The 21627-nt window shown below is 43.2% G+C and overlaps 2 protein-coding genes across 4 annotated transcripts in view; both read right to left on the bottom strand.

Moving 5' to 3' along the window:
* The window catches only part of LOC137299888 (collagen alpha-1(XVIII) chain-like), a 75512-nt gene extending 67883 nt beyond the window's left edge, over window positions 1-7629 (bottom strand). For 2 of the 3 annotated variants that reach the window (XM_067968864.1, XM_067968866.1), the window contains exon 1: window positions 7266-7629. In XM_067968864.1, the coding sequence (XP_067824965.1) occupies window positions 7266-7482 (217 nt within the window). In that variant the 5' untranslated portion in view covers window positions 7483-7629. The remainder of the gene's footprint in view (window positions 1-7265) is intronic. The other variant, XM_067968865.1, reaches the window with a different exon arrangement.
* A 6451-nt stretch (window positions 7630-14080) lies between these two features.
* On the bottom strand, window positions 14081-14962 carry LOC137300060 (transcription factor SPT20 homolog). Its single transcript, XM_067969157.1, has one exon. It carries the CDS (start codon window positions 14960-14962, stop codon window positions 14081-14083), a length of 882 nt encoding a protein of 293 aa, XP_067825258.1.
* Between the last annotated feature and the right edge of the window lie 6665 nt (window positions 14963-21627).

Raw genomic sequence — 21627 nt, 5'->3', positions numbered from 1 at the left:
ATGAATGTAGAAAACCACTTGGCCCAGCTTGATTTGTCCATTCGGGAAAAACTACAGTCCATTCCCGATCTCCCCATCACAACATCCAACTGTTTCTCAAATTAATCCAACTACACCCCTAAAAGTCCATTCCAAGTATTGATTACTCACTGCACAAACAAGTTTCCTGTCATCAGCAAAAATTTACCTTTCACCAGTTTCAAACTATGTCTCCTTGTCCTAATGTGAGGGTATGCCTTGAAGTATTGTCCTAGATTTACTTTTCTATACTGTTTCATATTTTATATTTTCCTACAAGTTCCCCTATCAGCTGCCTCCTTTAAAAACCAAGCTTCTCCTGACACTAGTGACCAGTCTTCATGGCTCTTCTTTATAATACTTCCAGGGCTTGAATGTTTCTCTTGTACCTTAGTGACTAACACAGTACTCTGATCAGAGCACTGAAGCTTTAACATTGCATCCGCTGATTTACACTCTACTGACTTAGAAACATAGGACAGCATTCTTTTTGCTTTGTTGATTACTGCTCTGCAGTGACCAAATCTGTTAAATGCAAAGTCTGCTAACACTCTTGGGTTTCTTACAACTTCACCCGGAGCTAGTTCAACACCATGGACTACAAATATTGCCCATTTTTTTCATTTAAAACATGCAGCACCTTGCACTATCTGTTTCTTCCCAACTAAATTCTTTTCTTTGGGACTCTTTCATATTGTATGTTGCATGCAAATTCCATCCCTGTTGGGTTCAAGGCTCACTGCTCACGTGGACGGAAAAGACCCAATGGCATGTTTACAAAGTAAAACAGGGAGTTCTCCTGGTGTCCTAGCCAATAGTCCACCCCTCAAGCAACACCGCCAAAACAGATTAACTGCCATTCATCTCACTTGCTGTTTGTGGGTCCTAACTGTGCACAAATCAGCTGCAGTGTTTGCTTACATAACAGCAGAACGGCAACTGATACTAGCTCAATTGCTAAATTTAAATCTGAGATAGATAGCTTTTTGGCAACCAAAGGTATTAAGGGATATGGGCCAAAGGCAGGTATATGGAGTTAGATCACAGATCAGCCATGATCTTATCAAATGGCGGAGCAGGCACGAGGGGCTGAATGGGCTACTCCTGTTCCTATGTTCCTAGCACAGGCACCGCTCATTCACCAGTGCCTGCAAGATTCATCAAAGGCACCAGGCGAACCCATAACCTTTCACCTTAACTCCTCATCAAAGAACAGGACTCCAGCAAAGGAGTCAAAGACTTCAGGAGAGGAAGGGAAGGGAGAAAATTGGATAGAAAAGTGTGTGCAACTTTTTTCCAGAAAATTGGGGCAATTATTTGTCTCAAAAAGATATCGCGCTCTATAATTTTACAGCTTTGCCCAATTACTCAGGAATTTTTTGTCGTCGTCTGCCCTCCCATTATTGCTACTTTTAGTTTTCATTTATGAGAGATCAGCACAGGTGTGTGCTGGGAAAGACCAATTTGAAGTGCTGAGGAAAACGTAGAAAAAACCCCCAGTCTATGCCTGGGAGTTAATGATGCCTAAATTTGGTTCATCAAACTGTCTTACATCAGCCAGTTTGGGTTATATTAGCACTTACACTACCAAACACCCATCAGGATCCACACAAGCTACTAAGTGAATGAATTAACACTTTCTTGCCAATTATTAAAGAAGTCAGACAACAAAGTCATGAACTAACAACCATAGGTAGCAGCACTTAAACATTGAGTGTGCAAATAATTGGTTGATGGGGTTAATTATGAAATAAATAATAGGTTACAGTTATATAGAAGTGCCATTACACTACTGGGGGTATTCTATAGGCCACCAACTAGTGGGAAGGATATAGAGGAGCAAATTTGCAGGGAAATCACAGAGATGTGCAAGAGCCATAGAATAGTGATAATGGGGGACTTCAACTATCCTAATATAGACTGGGATAGTAATAGAGTAAGGGACAAAGAGGGGGAGGAATTTTTGAAGTGCGTTCAGGAGAACTTTCTTGACCAGCACATACGAAGAAGGAGGCATTGGTTCTGGGGAATGAGGAGGGCCAGTGGGGGAACATTTAATAGTATCATAAGGTTTAGATTAGCTCTGGGAAAGGACAAGGACCACTCTAAAGTAAAAATACTCAATTGGAGGAGGACCAATTTCAGTGGGATGAAAACAGATCTGGCCCGGGTGAATTGGAATCAAAGATTGGCAGGCAAAACTGTAATTGAACAATGGGCGGCCTTTAAAGAGAAGATGGTTTGGGTACTGTATAGGTACATTCCCATGAAGGAGAAAGGTAGGGTAACTAAAGCCAGAGCTCCCTGGATGATAAAAGAGATTGAGAGTAAGATGAAGCAGAAAATGATACATATGACAGATGTCAGGTTGATAATACAAGTGAGAACCAGGCTGAATATAGAAAGTTCAGAGGGGAAGCAAGAAAGGAAATAAGAGGGGCAAAGAGAGAGTATGAGAATAGACTGGCAGCCAACATAAAAGAGAACCCAAAAGTCTTCTACAGGCATGTAAACAGTAGACGAGCAGTAAGAGAAGGGGTGGGATCGATTAGGGACCAAAAAGGAGATTTACGCTTGGTGGCAGAGCACATGGCTGAGGTACTAAATGAGTACTTTGCATCTGTCTTTACCAAGGAAGAAGATGCTACCAATGTCACAGTAAAAGAGGAGGTACTAGAAAGGCTAGCTGTACTTAAAGTAGATAAGTCATCCGGTCCAGATAGGATGCCTCCTAGGTTGCTGAGGGAAGTAAGGGTGGAAATTGTGGAGGTATTGGCCATAATCTTCCAATCACCCTTAGATACGGGGGTGGTATCAGAGGACTGGAGAATTGCAAATGTCATGGCCTTGTTCAAAAAAAGGTGCAAGGATAAACCTTACACCCTTAGCAACTACAGGCCAGTCAGTTTAACCTCGGTAGTGGGGAAACCTCTGGAAACGATAATCTGGGACAAAATTCAGTCACTTGGACAAGTGTGGATTAATTAAGGAAAGCCAGCACGGATTTGTTAAAGGCAAATCGTGTTCAGCTAACTTGATAGTTTTTTTGACGAGGTAACAGGGAAATGAGGGCAATGCGATTAATGTGGTGTATATGGACTTTCAAAAGGCGTTTGATAAAGTGCTGCACAATAGTCTTGTCATCAAAGTTGAAACCCATGAATAAAAGGGGCAGTGGCAGCATGGATACGAAATTGGCTAAATGACAGGAAACAGAGAGTAGTGGTGAACGGTTGTTTTTCGGACTGGAGGGAAGTATACAGTGGTGTTCCCCAGGGGTCCGAACTAGGACCATTGCTTTTCTTGAAGTATTTAATGACTTGGACCTGTGTGTACAGGGCACAATTTCAAAATTTGCAGATGACACAAAACTTGGAAGTGTAGTGAACAGTGAGGAGGATAGTGATAGACTTCAAGAGGATACAGACAGGCTGGTGAAATGGGCAGACACGTGGCAGATGAAATTTAATGCAGAAAAGTGTGAAGTGATACATTTTGTTAGGAACAACAAGGGAAAGTAATACAAATTAAAGGGTACAATTCTAAAAGGGGTACAGGAACACAGAGATTTGGGGGTATACGTGCACAAATCGTTGAAAGTGGCAGGGCAGGTTGAGAAAGTGGTTAAGAAAGCATACGGGATCCTGGGCTTTAAAAAAAGAGGCATAGAGTGCAAAAGCAAGGAGGTTATGATGAACCTTTATAAAACACTGGTTTGGCCACAACTGGTGTACTGTGTCCAGTTCTGGGCACTGCACTTTAGGAAGGATGTGAAGGCCTTAGAGAGGGTGCAGAAGAGATTTACTAGTATGATTCCAGGGATGAAGGATTTCAGTTACGTGGACAGATTAGAGAAGCTGGGGTTGTTCTCCTTAGAACAGAGAGGAGGTTTGATAGAGGTATTCAAAATCATGAAGGGTCAAGACAGAGTAGATAGAGAGAAACTGTTCCCATTGGTGGAAGGGTCAAGAACCAGAGGGCAAAGATTTTAGCTGATTGGCAAAAGAACCAAAGGCGACATGAAGAAAAACTTTTTTACACAGCGAGTGGTTATGATCTGGAATGCACTGCCTGAGGGGATGGTGGAAGCAGATTCAATCATAGCTTTCAAAAGGGAATTGGATAAGTACTTGAAGGGAAAAAATTTGCAGGGCTAGTGGGTTAGGGCATGGAAGTGGGACCAGCTGGATTGCTCTTGCAGAGAGCCGGCACAGACTCAATGGGCCGAATATCCTCCTTCAGTGCTGTAATCATTCTGTGATTCTATGACTCCATATCACAGTAAATCAGTATTGACTAATTATAAATTTACAGTTGAGATTATATAGATTGGTGAGTTTAATTTAGGATTAGACTCCTTAACTAGCATTAAATAGCCAGTCTAGTGAATAGATTAAAGTATATATGCTTGTAGTTAGCAATGTTTCCAGAACTTGTTAAGTCTCGTCCTTATGAGCTGACATGGATGAACTGGTTACCTCGGAAGGTGTTAGCCTCCTGACAGGACAGATCGATGAACCTCTGTCTGTAGAAGTACCACCCATTCTTCTCTGGTCCTCTGCTCCTGGATAAATTCACCTTCTGAAAAGATAGCTATTTCTGGGTTAGCTGTCTTAAATTTCACCTCCCTTGATCTCAGGGAAACTTGTATATGTAAGTGACACACTGCCTGGTATAGTTATGCAACCTTACCTTCTGTAACTTTCTCTCTGTCAGAGATGCACTTCTGATTTTACAGACATCCTTCTACATACACTAGACAAAGAATTCCTACACCTCCTACTACCAAAACTACTCCTAAAAGAACACGAACTAGAACTAGAACTAAACTGAGAACTAAGGTCTGAAAACTGAAGACTGAGAATTTTAGTGTCAAAAACACTATCTTAGATGTAAAAAACCTCCTCAATTCTGTTGTAAACAATTTTACAACACCAAGTTATAGTCCAGCAATTTTATTTTAAATTCACAAGCTTTCGGAGGCTTCCTCCTTCGTCAGCCAAACATTTACCTGACGAAGGAGGAAGCCTCCGAAAGCTTGTGAATTTAAAATAAAATTGCTGGACTATAACTTGGTGTTGTAAAATTGTTTACAATTGTCAACCCCAGTCCATCACCGGCATCTCCACATCAATTCTGTTGACAGCTTTGAGTGGCCCCTGTGTTCGAAGAGTTCAGCCCTTTTGATATCAATCACCTCACAAAGCCCTGTTGTTACCCTTGATGACCTCCAAATCAATGAAGCACTGGCACTTGGAGATGCCAGGCTGCTTGTTTACTCCCCAGCTTCTCAGGTCTTTGCTAACAAATGGATCGCGCACAAGTCCAGATGAGGCAACACATCTTTGTGTCCCCTTTAACAAGCCCATCAGTGGGCCTGTGGTCTTGATGGCTTGTTTTCTATCCCTGATAAGGAAAGTTTTGTTTGTATAAGCCTTGATGGTGTCATAAGCTTTATCCAATTCCTTTCCCAGCCTTCAATCTAACAACTGTTTCCATTTTAAGGCAATTCTTAGGTCATTTCTGAATACACTCGTGTACTAAACGCTGAGTGGAGATCGGGTGTTTCTCTACTCGAGGGTGGGGGAGAGGACAGGGAGGGAAAGTTGGAACATGGGTCACTCCTGGCCACTCTAGCACATCACATGAAAGGCAGATAAAAAAACAGCATTAACAGAAACCTGGAAGAAAGTCAACTGCTAGCCAGAAACTCAAACAGTGTGAGGCACTGTGAGAACGGAGAAAGGGAAGGATAGAAAATACAAAATAACATAGGAGAAAAAGTTCCTCTTATAATCAAATGAGTGTGAATCTTGCTCAGACACTGATTCAGTTCAGATTCAATGTTATAGTGTTAGTTAGTCAAGATCACCTCACTAAATAGAATTTTTGCTCTCCATATGACTGCCTCCATTAAGAGACCGCTGCTAACTGCCTCAATGGCTCAGTGATCAGATGAACCCTGCGGTGTACTACTAAGACATACAGATTGGAAAGGTCCCAGGTTCGAGGAGGAGGAGTTGAGGGAGGAACATTATGGGTGTTACAACTAACTGCAGTGTCCCTGGGAGAAATGATCCAGGGTTTCCCACTCCTAGTCACTATCCCCATGAATCGCAGGCATTAAGAAAACAGTCTCTAAAGTAGCATAGTCATTCAACCAAATCAGGAGTCTTGAAATGTTATTATCGACTGGGCTGAAACTCCACATAACTCATTTCACATGACCCTTCCAGCCTAGAGTCCGGGCTGGACTCGAACCAAGGTCTCAGAGCTGAAATGGTAGACCTCATCACAAAGTTATCCCTGACTTACCACAAACTGACACTTAACTTTGCAATGTCGGAGAGCTCTCCCCTGCAGTTGACCAATACAATTGATGCAGGCAAAGGGTGCAAAAGTGCAAAAGCACCACATTCTTTAAGCACCACCATCCCTCAGACCGATGAGTAGAAACCCAAAATCTCCCCCAAGAAAACAAATTGAAATCATTGAGGCAGCAATACTATCAGCGACAATTTTTAAAAAAATTAAAAGCATTAAAAAAATTAATTACAAATAGAATTGAACTACCTCTTGCCCTCTCAAAGCTGCCAAATTATATCTGGGAGAAAAATCTGCAGACGGCAGATAAGCTTTCCACCCAAAGGACTTTGTTTCCTGGGCTGGACTGCTGACAGTGACAGACTCAGTAGATGTACTATGTGTATGTAGCTTACCTGATCGTAGTACTGACTGGACTATACAATAGATTTCATTGTTGGCAAAAGCAATAATTAAACTTTGGATTTTGTTTTATAAAAGTAGAGTACTCTTCGAGATATTTAAGGAAAATAAGACTGAGTTAATGGAACGCCTATATTTTTTCCATTTCTTGCCAATTTTCTCCCCCCCCCACACGCCTTGAAGGCATTTACCATCAGCACCCCTCCAGTACTTGCCCCAAATAACCATGTTTAATGTGTGAGCCTGTACAATGAACATCAGCAGACTATTCAGCCAATGAGGCATCACAGTTAAGCCCAGTTGTCCCCACAATGGACATGCACACACTGCATTTTTCCAACAAGGATCACTGGATAACAGGAATTCTGGCTGATGTTGCTCTCCCCAACCCGGGAGCACTGAGGTCAGTTGTAGTGCCCCAACTGCTCACAGTTGTGTTCTGTCTATTTTTTCCTATCCTTGCACAACTCAAATATTTTAATCCCGACATCGGCAAAAAAAAGATCTAGAAATCTCAGTACCTTGTGCATTGCTTTTGTCAACCGCCTTCCCAGAAGGAACATTTAACTGCACATCGTCTTCTTTTACAGCCCAAGAAATTGTCATCTCTTCGGGCTGCTCAGTTGATTGAGCGGTTGGTGAGGTGCCGTCATATGCATCCCAAAACCATGATCTTGCCGGATAGAAGAGGCCACATAGCAGCAAGAAACCCAAGGGACTGAAGAAGGAAGAAGGCATCACAGGGTCGAGGCTCCCTCTAGAGAGAATTTGAAACTGGAACGGTACCTCTTTTCAAAAGACTAGTCAGGAATCACTCAGATGACTCAGTGTCAGCCTGCTCTTCACAACACACCCTTCCTACTGCAGCTCAAGGTGAGAATGTGTTCTGAAGTCAGCAGCAAGCTCAAATTCGCCTCTCAAACATTTTCTTATCATCCCCAAGTACTGATAACTTTTCAAGGATGACTGTCTGACTCACTCCCAACAACGTCACATAAGCTTGTTCTGTTTAAGAAGCCTGTTGCCAGTCTGTAGTCATAGAGGGAGTAGGGCCATGGTCACCCCATTAGTTTATTTGGCTATTATCTTCTATATATAATCCATTTAATAAGGTGACACACAATAGTAGATCGCAGTTTAAATTCAAATTACTTTCTATAAACTGATTATTATTATTTTCTCAAAGGACACCAATCATTTTTTTCCTTCTTTCCTGCCTTTCTATTCATTGTGACAAAGTACTAAAAAAAATGTCCAGGTGAAAATTGAGTTCTTTCTGAACTGATTCTTGATCTTTTTTCAAGAGTTACTTGACAAGTTGCAAGTTATGGTCAAAAGAGCCACATTACTCTGGTTACAGATTCCAGTCACTGCCTTGTGGACACTCCAATCCCTCAGTCACATCAAATGTGCAGTGCGATTGAGCCCCACCACTGTCTGACACTCTAGTCCCCCCCCAGCCTCGTGTAATGAACTCAAGTCCTCTGAACATGGCTTTTCCAGCCTGATTGTGCCAGATCTGATGAAAGCACCCCACTCGAAACATTAACCTAACTTTCTCTTTTAATGTTGAATAACCTGTTCTGCAATTAAAGCATTCTCAGTCCTTATTTTAATTCAGGTCACTTCAGGTTACAAATTAGATGCGACATTCACTCCTAGGCTCATTTATTGGATTTTGATACGAGGAATTTGCTTGTGAAGTCAGCTATTGCTCGTCAATAAACACACAGTGAAAATACACACTTAAGGATCCCAGAAGTGGAATGAAATGGAACCAAATAACAGTGACAGCCAAGAAACTTCAAGGTCCAGAATCCCAGTGTAGTGCAGAGTTGCTTTTGTCTGCTTGTTCACAAGAGATTTAATGAACCAAGATCTGACGTGCTATTGACAGGAGTTCTTCCAGCTTCCTATGGGGGGTGATGGGTGGGGACCTTGGTACAAGAACTGTTGGAGGATAACCCCACAATCAAGGAATTAGACCCACAATGGAATAAGTTAGACTTGTAAAAAGGAACGCTATACAACAGAAAAAAATAGTAATCAATTGCAACACACAAATATACCTAGTCATCCTCAATATTGATGTTCTAGGGTTGTCTTATTCCGATCTAACAGTGTAGGTCATCTGAGTTTCAATATACTTCAAAGAAAAGTCTAAATAAGCAAAATGCAGATTGACAGTGCAATAAGCGTGCAAGTAAGAAATCGATGAATATATGTCATAAAGCATCATCAGCTCCAACTCAAGCAACAAAGGCTTTGAAGTGATGGCCCATACAACCATGCGAGATCCTTGGCTTTATGTGAGAAAGAAAATAGTGCAATCTAGACTGTGACAATTATTTGGTCCACCCACCCGAAACTTTTGGTATATACCCAACTGAATAGTTAAATCTGTGGCCAGAGTCCTGGGCAATGATAACTCAAGCAGAAACAGTGGTGCAACCATAGGTCAGGGAAAGCAGGGCATTCAGTTCCGAGTCATGAACCATTGGGAAGTATGCCACTTGTTAGAAATTGAAAGAAACATCTGTCCATTAGGGATGGGCAATAAATGCTGGCCTTGCCAGCGATGCCCACATCCCATGAATGAATAAAAAATAAAAGCTGAGGCTGATTAAGTGCCCATATATTGATTATAATGCTGTTCATGTATCTATTCACTACTCAAAAAGCCCAGTAGATCCATTTAAGCACAAATATTTCTGGCTCAATGAGTCTGTTTTCTACAGAATGGAACATAAGAAAATGGAAAAGTACAATCACTCTCTCCCTCCCTCAATTATCCATCCAATCTTTCTATACTACCTGTCACCTCTGTTTCCCTTGGCAGTCTGTTCCACATGGATCTAGCCCTTTCTTTACTTTGGATGGAGGGGAAACAAAGCATCAATTAATATCTGTAAACAATTTTACAACACCAAGTTATAGTCCAGCAATTTTATTTTAAATTCACAAGCTTTCGGAGGCTTCCTCCTTCCTCAGGTAAATGTGAGGAAGGAGGAAGCCTCCGAAAGCTTGTGAATTTAAAATAAAATTGCTGGACTATAACTTGGTGTTGTAAAATTGTTTACAATTGTCAACCCCAGTCCATCACCGGCATCTCCACATCAATTAATATCATCCTCGGAAACCACTCTGATTGGTCCTGCTATTGTTAACAAGTATTGAGCAACAGAAAAAAAGATTAGATTACAAAATATCATCTGACAAGAGACAAATTAAATATGATACACTAACAGGAATATGAAATTTATTGGAGAATTGTTTGCTTTCAGCCTTTAACTTAAACAAATACTTCACTTTACCTCAATTCTAAATCACGTTCTGTTAACTCAAAGGTGATAACATCCTGATAAACTAATACTGAGTGGCTATCCAGCTTGTTCCTAGTTTCATGTTGATGCATTAAAAAAAGCTTCCCTCCTCTAATTTGCTTCCCTTCTGTCCTGAGCTATTAGCCTGATTCCACAGGCACCAGACATCCTTCTGTACCTTGCACAATTGATCATTCTTCACGTGTCAGCCAAGATGGTAAACATCAGCAAGCCATGCTCACCTGACGCCCACACAGATGCACTTCCAACAGGCGTGACTGGACAGCAATCAGGAGCAGAAACCTGGATGGATTATCCCACTACCCTAGGGGCACTGGGGGCAATTGTAGCATCCCAACTGCTGCATCAACTGAGATCCATATAGACAAGTACAATACAATACAGCTAACTCAATATAGACCAGGAATTGAACCTGAGACATTCTGATCTGTAAGGCTTGCGACAGTCTAACCTTTCAATCTACACAGAATTACATAGAACGTGCAGCAGAGAAACAAACCATTTGGTCCAACTGGTCCATGCCGGTGTTTATGCTCCACATGCGATCCTCCTCCCACCCTTGTACATCTAGCCCCATCAACATATCCTTCTATTCTTTTCTCCCTCATGTGTTTATCTAACTTTCCCTTAAATGCATCTATGTTAGTCGCATCTATGTGGTAGCGAGTTCCACATTCTAACCACTCTCTGGGTAAAGAAGTTTCTATATTATTCTTTGCTGACCATTTGCATTATACAGATGGCATTGCACAGTTCTAGCAGCACACTGTACATCATAGATCGTCTGTCTGTTACCATCTTCAGGGATGGTACCACAAGTGAATAAAACACTTTCCATTTTGGGTACCCAGTATCAGTATCAAGCATGTCAACGTCATTCATGGCATGGTTAGAAATATAGCAAAGCTCCTTGTATTCTGCCCCAACAAAATGCACCTGTCCCACAAATGTGATTTTTAAAATCTCTCATGTGCTGGCCGCCCTGTAGCCTCTCTCAGTAACATTACAATTTAGTACCAAATTGGGGCAGTTTCATGCTGTTGGGCATACACACTCGGGTTAAGACTTCCCAAACCCATTTCAAGTTAGGACTCTTCAAGCCAGCAGGCAAAAGAGACTTTCATCCCATCGGTCTGCATTTGAACCCAGGTCTCAAGGGTGAAAGGGCCGTGTTTAACCCACTGCACTACCAGGTTTCTCAATCACTATTATGATATTCTGCAGCGTTGTTTGGGCAGAGCAGGTTCCCAAACAATCACATTTCTGTAATAATTTTTTGTTCACGCAAATTGTCGATTTACTCGATACCTTCCACAACAAACATGTGGACATGAAGGACATCTGATAAGCAGAGCAAGTAGTGACTAGACTACACCTGGAAAAGACCAGGGAGTATGAGCCACCATCCTGCAGACTTGCCTATCCCTGTCCCAGGCCCCAACAGCCAAAGTCATTCTGAGGTCAAACTCTGATTGGATAAATCCCCACCCACCACCAGGCCCCTCAACTTCCATAGGTACCAATCCCAACTACCAACCTCGCCTCCCAATGAGACCACTTATTCTCCATGAGAGTGTGCCCATTTTATTTACTTGCTGGGTGTCGGTGATACTGGCAAGATCACATTCATTGCTCATCCCTAGATGCTCTGAGAAGGTGCTGATGGGCCTTCTCCTTGAACTTCTGCAATCCTTGTGGCGATGGTGCTCTCACAATAGTGTTAGGCAAAAAATTTTAGGATGTTAATGCCGTGACAATGAAAGAATGGCGTTGACCTGGAGGGGAATGTGGAGGTGATGGTGTTCCCCTGACATTACACCTCTTGACCTTCTTGGTGGTAGAGGTCGCAGGGGAGGGAGGTGACCCTCCTGACAAGGAAAGACTTTGATCCTATCATCTAATAAGCTTACCCAATGTGAAGAAGTGTATAACTGTATGGGGTCTTCAAAGTCTGCATCTGCAAGTGCCATATAATCTGCAAAACAATGGGCCCAAAAACCCAGGGCACTTTGATCCCAGTGTAAATGCCAGGTGCCATCCACCAGTGGCCTCAGGTACTGACCCTGCCAAAGTTTGTGGGGCCAGGTGGAGGTCACCTCATTTACATAACCTGGTGATGAGGCCAAGAATCTGGGGGAGTTTGCCGAGTCCAGGGTAGGGATGCAGGAAGCAGCACCAACAAAATTGTTGGTGTAATGGAGGAAGAGGTCAGGGAGGGCCTATTTAGGATTGCAACAAAGAATGTTCCACACATCCTACAGAAAGGAAGACATAGTTGAGACTTATGCAGGTTCCCATAGTGACACCTTTCGTCTGGTGGAAGTGAGAACAGAAATTGTTTTAGGCGAGAACAAGTTCAGCCAGGCAGAAGAAGATGGTGGTGAGACCTAATGAGCCTACTGTTCAAGGAAGAAGGCTGTTGTGAGAGACCTGGAGGGATTGTCATGTCCATGGTGGAAAGACAACAATTGTGGCTGAAGAATCTGAAATAATCAAAAGCACCAAAGGACATCATAACAATCACAAATGTAGCTGGGTGGGAAGTGGACAAAGTGTGTGGGGAGGTGGGGGGGGGGCGGCAGGGTGAAGAAGAAATCAAGAGGAAACTAGTTCAGTCGGATAGAAATAGGCTGAAACAATGGGTCTGTCAAGACGGTCTTGTTTGTGCATCTTGGGAATGAGGTAGAAACAGGTTGTGTGGGTTTGGTAAACAACAAAGATGGAGATCTCCAGAAGAGATAAGAATGGTAACAATATGGAAAATAATCATTGGTGTTCAGTAGTGGTGGTGTGATCCAGAGGGAGATGGGAGGAGCTGTCAAATAATTGGCACTCAGCCTCATCCAGGTAAAGATCATTCTGCCATATAACGGGTAACAGCTTTGTAATAATGTTAGCTTTTGGAAATTAGAGCTACAAGTTCAGAGGGAGATAGATTAGAGTGGGTAAGGGAAGAAGAGAAATAGACTGTCAATGTCACAGTGGCAGTTCTCGATGAAAGGTTCAAGAGAAGGCAAGAGGCCAGAGGAAAACGTCCAGGAGGATCAAGACGACTGGAGACAGGAAAAGAGGCCAGATTCATTGGGGGGGGGGGGGGGGGGGGGGGGTGACCAACTGGATGAAAAACAAGACGCAGAGGGGGAGGAATAAGAGGTCAACCTCATGTCGAGAATAACATCATATATTCCGTGTACTACAATGTCCTGAGAAAAGCTTAAATTCTTGTTCAGTCAATAATACCTAAATAAAATTATCCAAGGAGAAAGTAGCTTTCTGTACCTACAATAAAGAGAGTAGACAAGGGGGAAAAGAGAAAGAATTTTTTTTTAAATGCAAACCTGGTAGAGTTGGTGCTTTATCTTCTGGTGCTGGGGTTGTGACATTTCCAGTTAATGTTGAAACGGAGCTGAGCAATTCAAGTCCCACTTTTTCCTTTTCTTCTTCACTTCCCAAATCATGATCGGTTTCTTCTTTGCTAATGTCATGTCTGATGTACTTGGGAGTCTCTAAGGTCCCAGGGATGTCCTGGGTGGTTTTTGTCAAAGAGCTAGTGGAGGTTGCTGTAGGTTCAGTAACTCTACCGACTTGTCCCACAGTTGCTGCAGCTCCTGCGGGTGGCGTTGCTGCAGCTCCTGCGGGTGGCCTTGCTGCAATTTCTGTGGGTTGGGTTGCTGCAGCTCCTGCGGGTGGCGTTGCTGCAGCTCCTGCGGGTGGCGTTGCTGCAGCTCCTGCGGGTGGCGTTGCTGCAGCTCCTGCGGGTGGCGTTGCTGCAGCTCCTGCGGGTGGCGTTGCTGCAGCTCCTGCGGGTGGCGTTGCTGCAGCTCCTGCGGGTGGCGTTGCTGCAGCTCCTGCGGGTGGCGTTGCTGCAGCTCCTGCGGGTGGCGTTGCTGCAGCTTCTGTGGGTTGGGTTGCTGCAGCTCCTGCGGGTGGCGTTGCTGCAGCATCTGCAGGTGGCGTTGCTGCAGCTCCTGCGGGTGGCGTTGCTGCAGCTCCTACGGGTGGCGTTGCTGCAATTTCTGTGGGTTGGGTTGCTGCAGCTCCTGCGGGTGGCGTTGCTGCAGCATCTGCTGGTGGCGTTGCTGCAATTTCTGCAGGTGGCGTTGCTGCAGCTCCGGCGGGTGGCGTTGCTGCAATTTCTGTGGGTTGCGTTGCTGCAGCTCCTGCGGGTGGCGTTGCGGCAGCATCTGCGGGTGGCGTTGCGGCAGCATCTGCGGGTGGCGTTGCGGCAGCATCTGCGGGTGGCGTTGCGGCAGCATCTGCGGGTGGCGTTGCGGCAGCATCTGCGGGTGGCGTTGCGGCAGCATCTGCGGGTGGCGTTGCGGCAGCATCTGCGGGTGGCGTTGCGGCAGCATCTGCGGGTGGCGTTGCGGCAGCATCTGCGGGTGGCGTTGCTGCAATTTCTGCGGGTGGAGTTGCTGCGGCTCCTGCGGGTGGCGTTGCTGCGGCTCCTGCGGGTGGCGTTGCTGCGGCTCCTGCGGGTTGACTTGTTGCGGCTCCTGCGGGTGGCATTGCTGCAGCTTTTGTGGGTGGCATTGCTGCGGCTCCTGCGGGTGGCGTTGCTGCAGTTTCTGGGAGTTGAGTTGCTGCGGCTCCTGCGGGTTGGGTTGCTGCGGCTCCTGCGGGTTGGGTTGCTGCGGCTCCTGCGGGTGGAGTTGCTGCGGCTCCTGCGGGTGGCGTTGCTGCGGCTCCTGCGGGTGGCGTTGCTGCGGCTCCTGCGGGTGGCGTTGCTGCGGCTCCTGCGGGTGGCGTTGCTGCGGCTCCTGCGGGTGGCGTTGCTGCGGTTTCTGGGAGTTGAGTTGATGCAGGTTCTGTGAGTTGCACTGCTGCAATTTCTGCCTGTTGCGTTGTTGTAATTTCTGCCTTATTTTTATCATTGCCAAAAATCCTCCACCATTGGGAGCTTCCAGGAGACAGCAAAGCACACAGCATAAGAAAATTCAATCCTTTTGAGAACCCCAAAGCCATTTCTAAGATTCAAAAGATGGTTCAAAAATGGACAATATAGCTCCAAACTACAAAAGCAAGCTCTCTGATTCAGCCTCCTCTTCACATACATATGCTTGTATCCATTATTTATCAGGATGGGAGAAAGATCAGTGGGAACCTGGTAGTGAGACGTCTGATCTGTCAAAATTTTAATTCAAGTTGAGCCAGTAGGTTGTGCAGAATAGATTAACCTTTGATACTTGAAATCTGAGTGTTTAAACCTACCCTTTCCTTATCAGTTTTGTACTCACGAGCACACTATCTGGTGTTTACTTGGACCAATGATGGAAAACCTGGTTAACCTGAACTTGAGTTTCAATTGGCTATGCCAAACAAGAAAAAACATTATTGCAGTTTGGGTCTTCTGGTTGGACGTGCTCTCCAATCACTGCCGAGCAGTTCAAAGGGTTTGTTTATTAACCACTTACAAGTACAGGTATTCTACAGAATACAAACATAAAATCACTGACCTACCAGACACTGCCTTTAGTAAATCGTTTTTTTCCTCATGTATGTGCATAACTCTGTAATGAATTTGTTCTTTGTGAAGCAAATCTAATGTCCATGTAAGTTATTCCTGAATGATACCAAGTAGAAATAGATAAATTGGAAGACCCAAGACATTTTCTGCCGCAGGTCCTGTATCTGGAGGGCAAATGTTTCACTTCATTTTAAATCTATTTTGTTCAGTAAACAGTAGTGCACAATCAAGTTACATATAAGATGTGCAAAAGTCACAGTACGTAGGAACTCGCTACCACAAGGACTAGTTGAGGAGACTACCATAGATGCATTTAAAGGGAAGCTAGATAAATACATGAGGGAGAAAAGAATAGAAAGATATGTTGATGGGATTAGATGAAGAAGGGTGGGAGGAGGCTCGTGTGAAGCATAACCACCAGCATAGACCAGTTGGGACGAATGGCCTGTTTCTGTGCTGTACATGCCATGTAATTCTATGTAAAAGTCAAATGGTCAAGTCATCAAGACTGCACAAACCCCCCTCCCTCAACCTTCCCTCCCTTCTACACACTCTTAAAACCCAAACTTAGCATCACTTGACCATTACTTTTTGATTTATCTCGTCTTCTCTCCTACTTTTCTCAACCCTGGCCTGTCCTTCATTATGGGCCACAGCTCTTCACCTAGGATTCTCAGTAAAGAATATAAAGTAAAAAAAATTACAGTCCTGCTTAAAGGCACATAACACCAAGCGTACATCTCAATGACAACGGTGAAAGTAATAGATGTAAAAAGCATACTCATGATTAATAGTCTCCAGGAATAGAGTGGGCAGAATGGTAAATGATTCTGAGGATATCCAGAATTTCTGATCTTTGGTGACTTTATATACACAGCGGGAGTTAGAGAGAGCAGGTGAGACAGCTCCTCCAACCCACCCCACCCCACTTCACCAGTACACAAGCTCCTTACAGGCATACAGTGACACCTGTTTGGGATAAAATAAACTGTGGGGACTGGGTTGCACTGTGGATTAGAACACATCCACCAGCTCTTGAGCTTGAATCCTGATGAAAGTTTTCTGTCTTTTCCAGCTGGATGAAATGAGCTTGGAGACTATTAATCCACTTCCTAAAGGATACATGCCCACTGCACAAAATTCTTTACAAATTGACCTAAAAATATGGACGCGCTTTATTTCCTACAACTGACTTGGCTTTTCCCAGATTAGGAACATAGGGAGTTGGCCATTCAGCCCCTCATGCCTGCTCCGTTGATAAGATCATGGCTGATCTGTGATCTAACTCCATATACCTGCCTTTGGCCCATATCCCTTAATACCATTGGTTGCCAAAAAGCTATCTATCTCAGATTTAAATTTAGCAATTGAGCTAGTATCAATTGCCATTAATTAGCAATATAAAACTAATCAAAAGTGATAAATACAAATTAAAAATTGTTTTATTGGTTTTCTGAAACAAGAGGAGAGAAGACGAGGTAAATCGAGAAGCAGATTGATTCAGCATCTGTGAAGAGAAAAGACCACTTTCCTTCCGCTAATTTGTCTTTTCTCTTCACAGATGCTGACTTGACCTGCTGTGTGTTTTTAGCATTTTCTATTTTTGTTTCAGATTTCCAGCATTTGTAGTTTTTCTTTGCATTTCATCTGTTCTCCATTGTGCAGCTCAATCTGGTGTCCTTCTTCACATGTGCTGGGAATTATATGCAGATAACCATATGGGGATTAGTATTTGCAAAAGCATATTGCAGAATCAGCAAATTTAAAAATATCCACAGCACATGATGAATAAATATATAATTCAGCAATGTTCTGTGCTGAGACTTTAACAAACACACCACTGGGACCATTGGTTTACACTGACAGAAAAAGTCAAATTCCATTAACTATTACTTGGAATCTTTAACAATGTTCTTGGGATCATTGAGGAGAGATTGAGTAGAATGGGCCTATATTCTCTGAATGAGAGGTGATCTCATTGAAACATATAACATTCTTAGAGGGCTTGACAGGGTAGATGCTGAGAGGCTGTTTCCCCTGGCTGGAGAGTCTTGAACTAGGGGTCATTGTCTCAAGATAAGCGGTTGGCCATTCAGGACAAATTTTACTAGAACTCTGAAAAATTCCCATTGCTTAGAGCTACCGAAGAGACTCTTTGTTAGAGATCGAGAGCAAGCAGCGATAGCTGAGGTAAAACGATTAGAAATTGCCGATTATGGCTCTGAAGATGATACCGTGGATGTCGCACAAGTTTGGAACTCAAAGCATTTGAGGTACGGTGATTGTGAACAGGATTTTAATTTTATTTAGCTTTTCCTAGTTAACCATCCTGTTGCCAAGTTTGTTTGGCATTGGAGCACTCCTAAAACACTGCTAAATAAATACTACGAGGGATATGGTGACTAGAAACAAGTTAAAAAAAGAATTGAACATGCTGTTCCCAAAATATTACAAGGCTACAGTGTCAAAGAAAACTGCAAAAATGTCAGTGTCTAGCCGTACTCGTTGAGAGATAAATTCAAAGACCTCATACCAATAACTTTCACTTGTATAGTTCCACATAGCAAAACAGCCCTAGGCACTTTGCAAGAGGGAATTGGATAACTTGGAGGAGTTGGGAGAAGAGTTGTGGCGAGGGCAGAGAGATAGGTTTTAGGAGGCTTTCGAACGTGCAGAGAAATGTAGAATGCTAAAGGGGTTTAGAGAGAATTCCAGAGTGCTGGGGAATGGCTGAAGGTTCTGCCAATGATGGTGGATCAGATATGGGGTGCCATCAAACAAGAGACTGGAGTTGGATGAGAATAAGGTGTGAGCTGGGATATAGGTCTGGAGGAGATTGTGGAGGTTGGGCAGAACAACACCATAGAGGGGTTTGTAAAAGAGAATGAGGATATTGAAATCACTGCACTGGGAGATGTGTAAGGGGAGGGGCGGCGGTGGTCAATGGGAGTTGGCAAGAAAAGGGGTGATAGGTGAATGGGATTTACAACAGGATTCAATATGGGTGGCAGAGTGCTGGATGAATTGGACTTTGTCTAGTGAAATTTCGGAGGTAAGCCAGGGAAGCGATGGAGAAGTCAAACCTGGAGATGACAAAACCATGTGTAAGAGTTTCAGCAACGGTGAGATTAAGGTAGGGACAAGAAGTGAACACAATTACAGAGATGGAAATGAATAGTCTTGGTGATGGACTGGAACGTCTACTGTTTAAAGGGTCCCTCTGTAATGTAGAACCCAGGAATTATACATTTTGTCGCAGAATTTCAAAGGCAAAGACGCTTTAATAATGGAAGGCAGGAGATTTGCATCAGACATAGAATCACATCCCGGTAGTGTGTCTCTCCTGCCTGACTACAGATCCATGGAGCAGGAGGTTCACAATAAGGTTGGCTATAAAAATTAGATCAAAAGGGTGGGAAGGAAAGAAAAGAAATCCTTCATATGAAAGAAGAGATGTGAGTCAGATTAAGTAGTGAATTGTAAGATATCTTACTGTCTGTAAAGTGCACTAAGTCTAAACTCAAATCCTGAAATCTGAAATCTCACAGACGATAATGTGGTCTGATCAACTCTTGACGATTTCTACCCTCCCCAAACCCCCACCCACGTGTGGCAGTCACCTTTCAGGGCTCCAGCCAAGAGCTATTATTTATGTATGAGCCTTGACTGAGTGTTGCGAAGATAGCGGAGGACATCACAACCGAACCAGATCCTGTCCTCATTCACGCACACACGCCCATCTAGCAGAAGTGGAAGCCTTGGCCAACGTTCCCTCCTCTAACCAAGGGTGTTGCAGGCAGTTTTAATGCCTCTACCACTGCCCCGGCAAGATTAGCTAACTTAGCAAAGACTGGCGATCGAACCTATGTATGGTTCAGAGAAAATAAAGACATTTTATAGCTTGCCAATTAATCAAGACTATTCATGGTGGGATCTTGTAACTGCATACTGCAGCTTTGTAAAACTACTTTAAGTGTTTGCTAGTTTTGAAAATGCAATCATTGATATTATCTGCTATTCACAAGGTGGGATATCAAAATTCATACAAAGCACATAGTCTGGATCAGTGGAACACAGAGCTTATCCTAGGAATATTCAAACTCAATTAATTTAAAATTGATGGACAAAAAAAAAAGTTTTGCAGTAGCAGTTTCAAATTGGTGATATTAAAAATGTGATTTCTTACTCAATTGGAGGGGGTTGCAGTGAATCAGAAAACAAAGAACTTGTATTTAATACAGAGAAGCAGATACCTGGATTTTATCTCTAACTCTCACAGCATTCTCTATAAATGCCGGCCTGTAAGGAAGGTTACCGACTGGGGCACAAAGTAAATATATAATTATAAACGTTCAGACTAAATACATTCGATTAAGAACATAAGAAATGTGCATCACTTTTGTGTCCGTGGCAGTCTCAACAGGATAAGCAGCAGCACAGTGATAGGTAATTATTTTTTGCTCCCTGTTTTTCATGTGGGACAAGTGCAGCAGAAAACTCTGTTTTCATGGAGGCTCCAGTAGTTACCTACATGATGTTATGCCTGCCAGTATCATCAGGTGACTGCAGTAGATAGGTGGGATATGAGAGGAATACTTCAAGGGATCATGTTGCCTAACCCACATACAATCTAGAGAAAATGGTAGAAATGCAGATTGGATAAAAAGGGTTATATCCTATCCTTCTCCTTCAAATGCTGGTAGCCTTGCTGTGTGTGGCTGTCCAGTTTAGATTTCCAACAATTAGGATTTTCCTTTTTATCTGTAAATTGAGTAGTACGTGCAGACAGATTCTCACTGATGGATAATGCCGGCTCGAACTGTACTCAGTTCTACCTGTAGGTGCGGAACGGTGAGGTTTAGCAGCTGTAATGCTCACTGGATTTAACTCCCATCATCCCGTGGATATTTCATGAGACCCTCATCTTTGGAACTCTACCTCAACATGAGTTACTGCTGTTAAGGGGAGAAAATTGGAAATTAAGACCATACAGTAAGAGCACAGTGACATGAAGCAGATAGATTCCAAGGCACACTTTTGTTTTAAAATCATGAAACCTTTGAATTGTATCAATAATAACAACCCTTTCTTTTGTAACAAGCAATAATTATGATGCTATTTCACTCAGCTTCTTTTTGGCTTCAATGCAGTTTTATTACTTATTTCCCTTGATCAGATAGTACCTGAAGCTGCCATAATTCATCCCTGTGTATTTTCTGATTGTTTTGTACCAGCAGGCGAGAGGATTACTGAAACATCAGCTCGACTGATCAATGTCTGTCATACACGAGGAATTTGCAGACCAATTAAACCAAGGCTAACTACATGTGTGGTGAAAGGTCAAGGAACAGGCTGGCAATTTCTAAGGCAAGTCATCGCGTGACATATCCTGCAAAGTTCTATGCTTACCACACGTAGCTTGACTGGCTGCCTGATTACCACACTTTTGTTTCATGTCCCGGAGGCGGTGAAAAGGCCAGTTTCTGAGCAAACTCAGGGATAACACATTAATTATACCGGGCGTCCCAAAATAAAGAAATTCAGTACAAGAACATATCCTGTGTTGGTAGCAACATGTTTTGCAGGTATAGACCTGTAAACAGGCACAAATGTCTTACATACTGTCACACTCAATGGAGGCACTGTATTTATTTCTAAGAATTTGTTTTTAAAGCAGAGTACTCTTTTTCAACTTGAAATAAGTAGGTTCCATTTTCTTCATGAGTGGTTTAGAGGTCCTGTTAACGGCACTTGGGAGTTGTAGTCCGATTCTAGGTCTCTATATTTTGAAACAAAGGCCGACTGCTGCAACGCAAGCCTCTGGCCCAAGTCCCATTCCTCACATCACAACAGTCCTTAAGGAGGGCTGGAGGCAATACAAAATTTATGTACAATTACTCAGACTACATTTCTGGGTAGCAAGTCATCCATGACCACCATAACACACAAATTCCCATAAGCAAATTAACGTTATCTCAAGTTTAACAAAAACAAGTTTGAAGACCTATCCAAAAAGGTCCGTATGCACTATTACTCACCGATCCTTGGTGCAAGGACAAAAAACCTGAGCAG

Source organism: Heptranchias perlo, chromosome 30 (assembly GCF_035084215.1).
Source record: "Heptranchias perlo isolate sHepPer1 chromosome 30, sHepPer1.hap1, whole genome shotgun sequence".
NCBI classification, from domain to species: domain Eukaryota; kingdom Metazoa; phylum Chordata; class Chondrichthyes; order Hexanchiformes; family Hexanchidae; genus Heptranchias; species Heptranchias perlo.
This window is presented reverse-complemented; position numbering and strand designations above follow the sequence as displayed.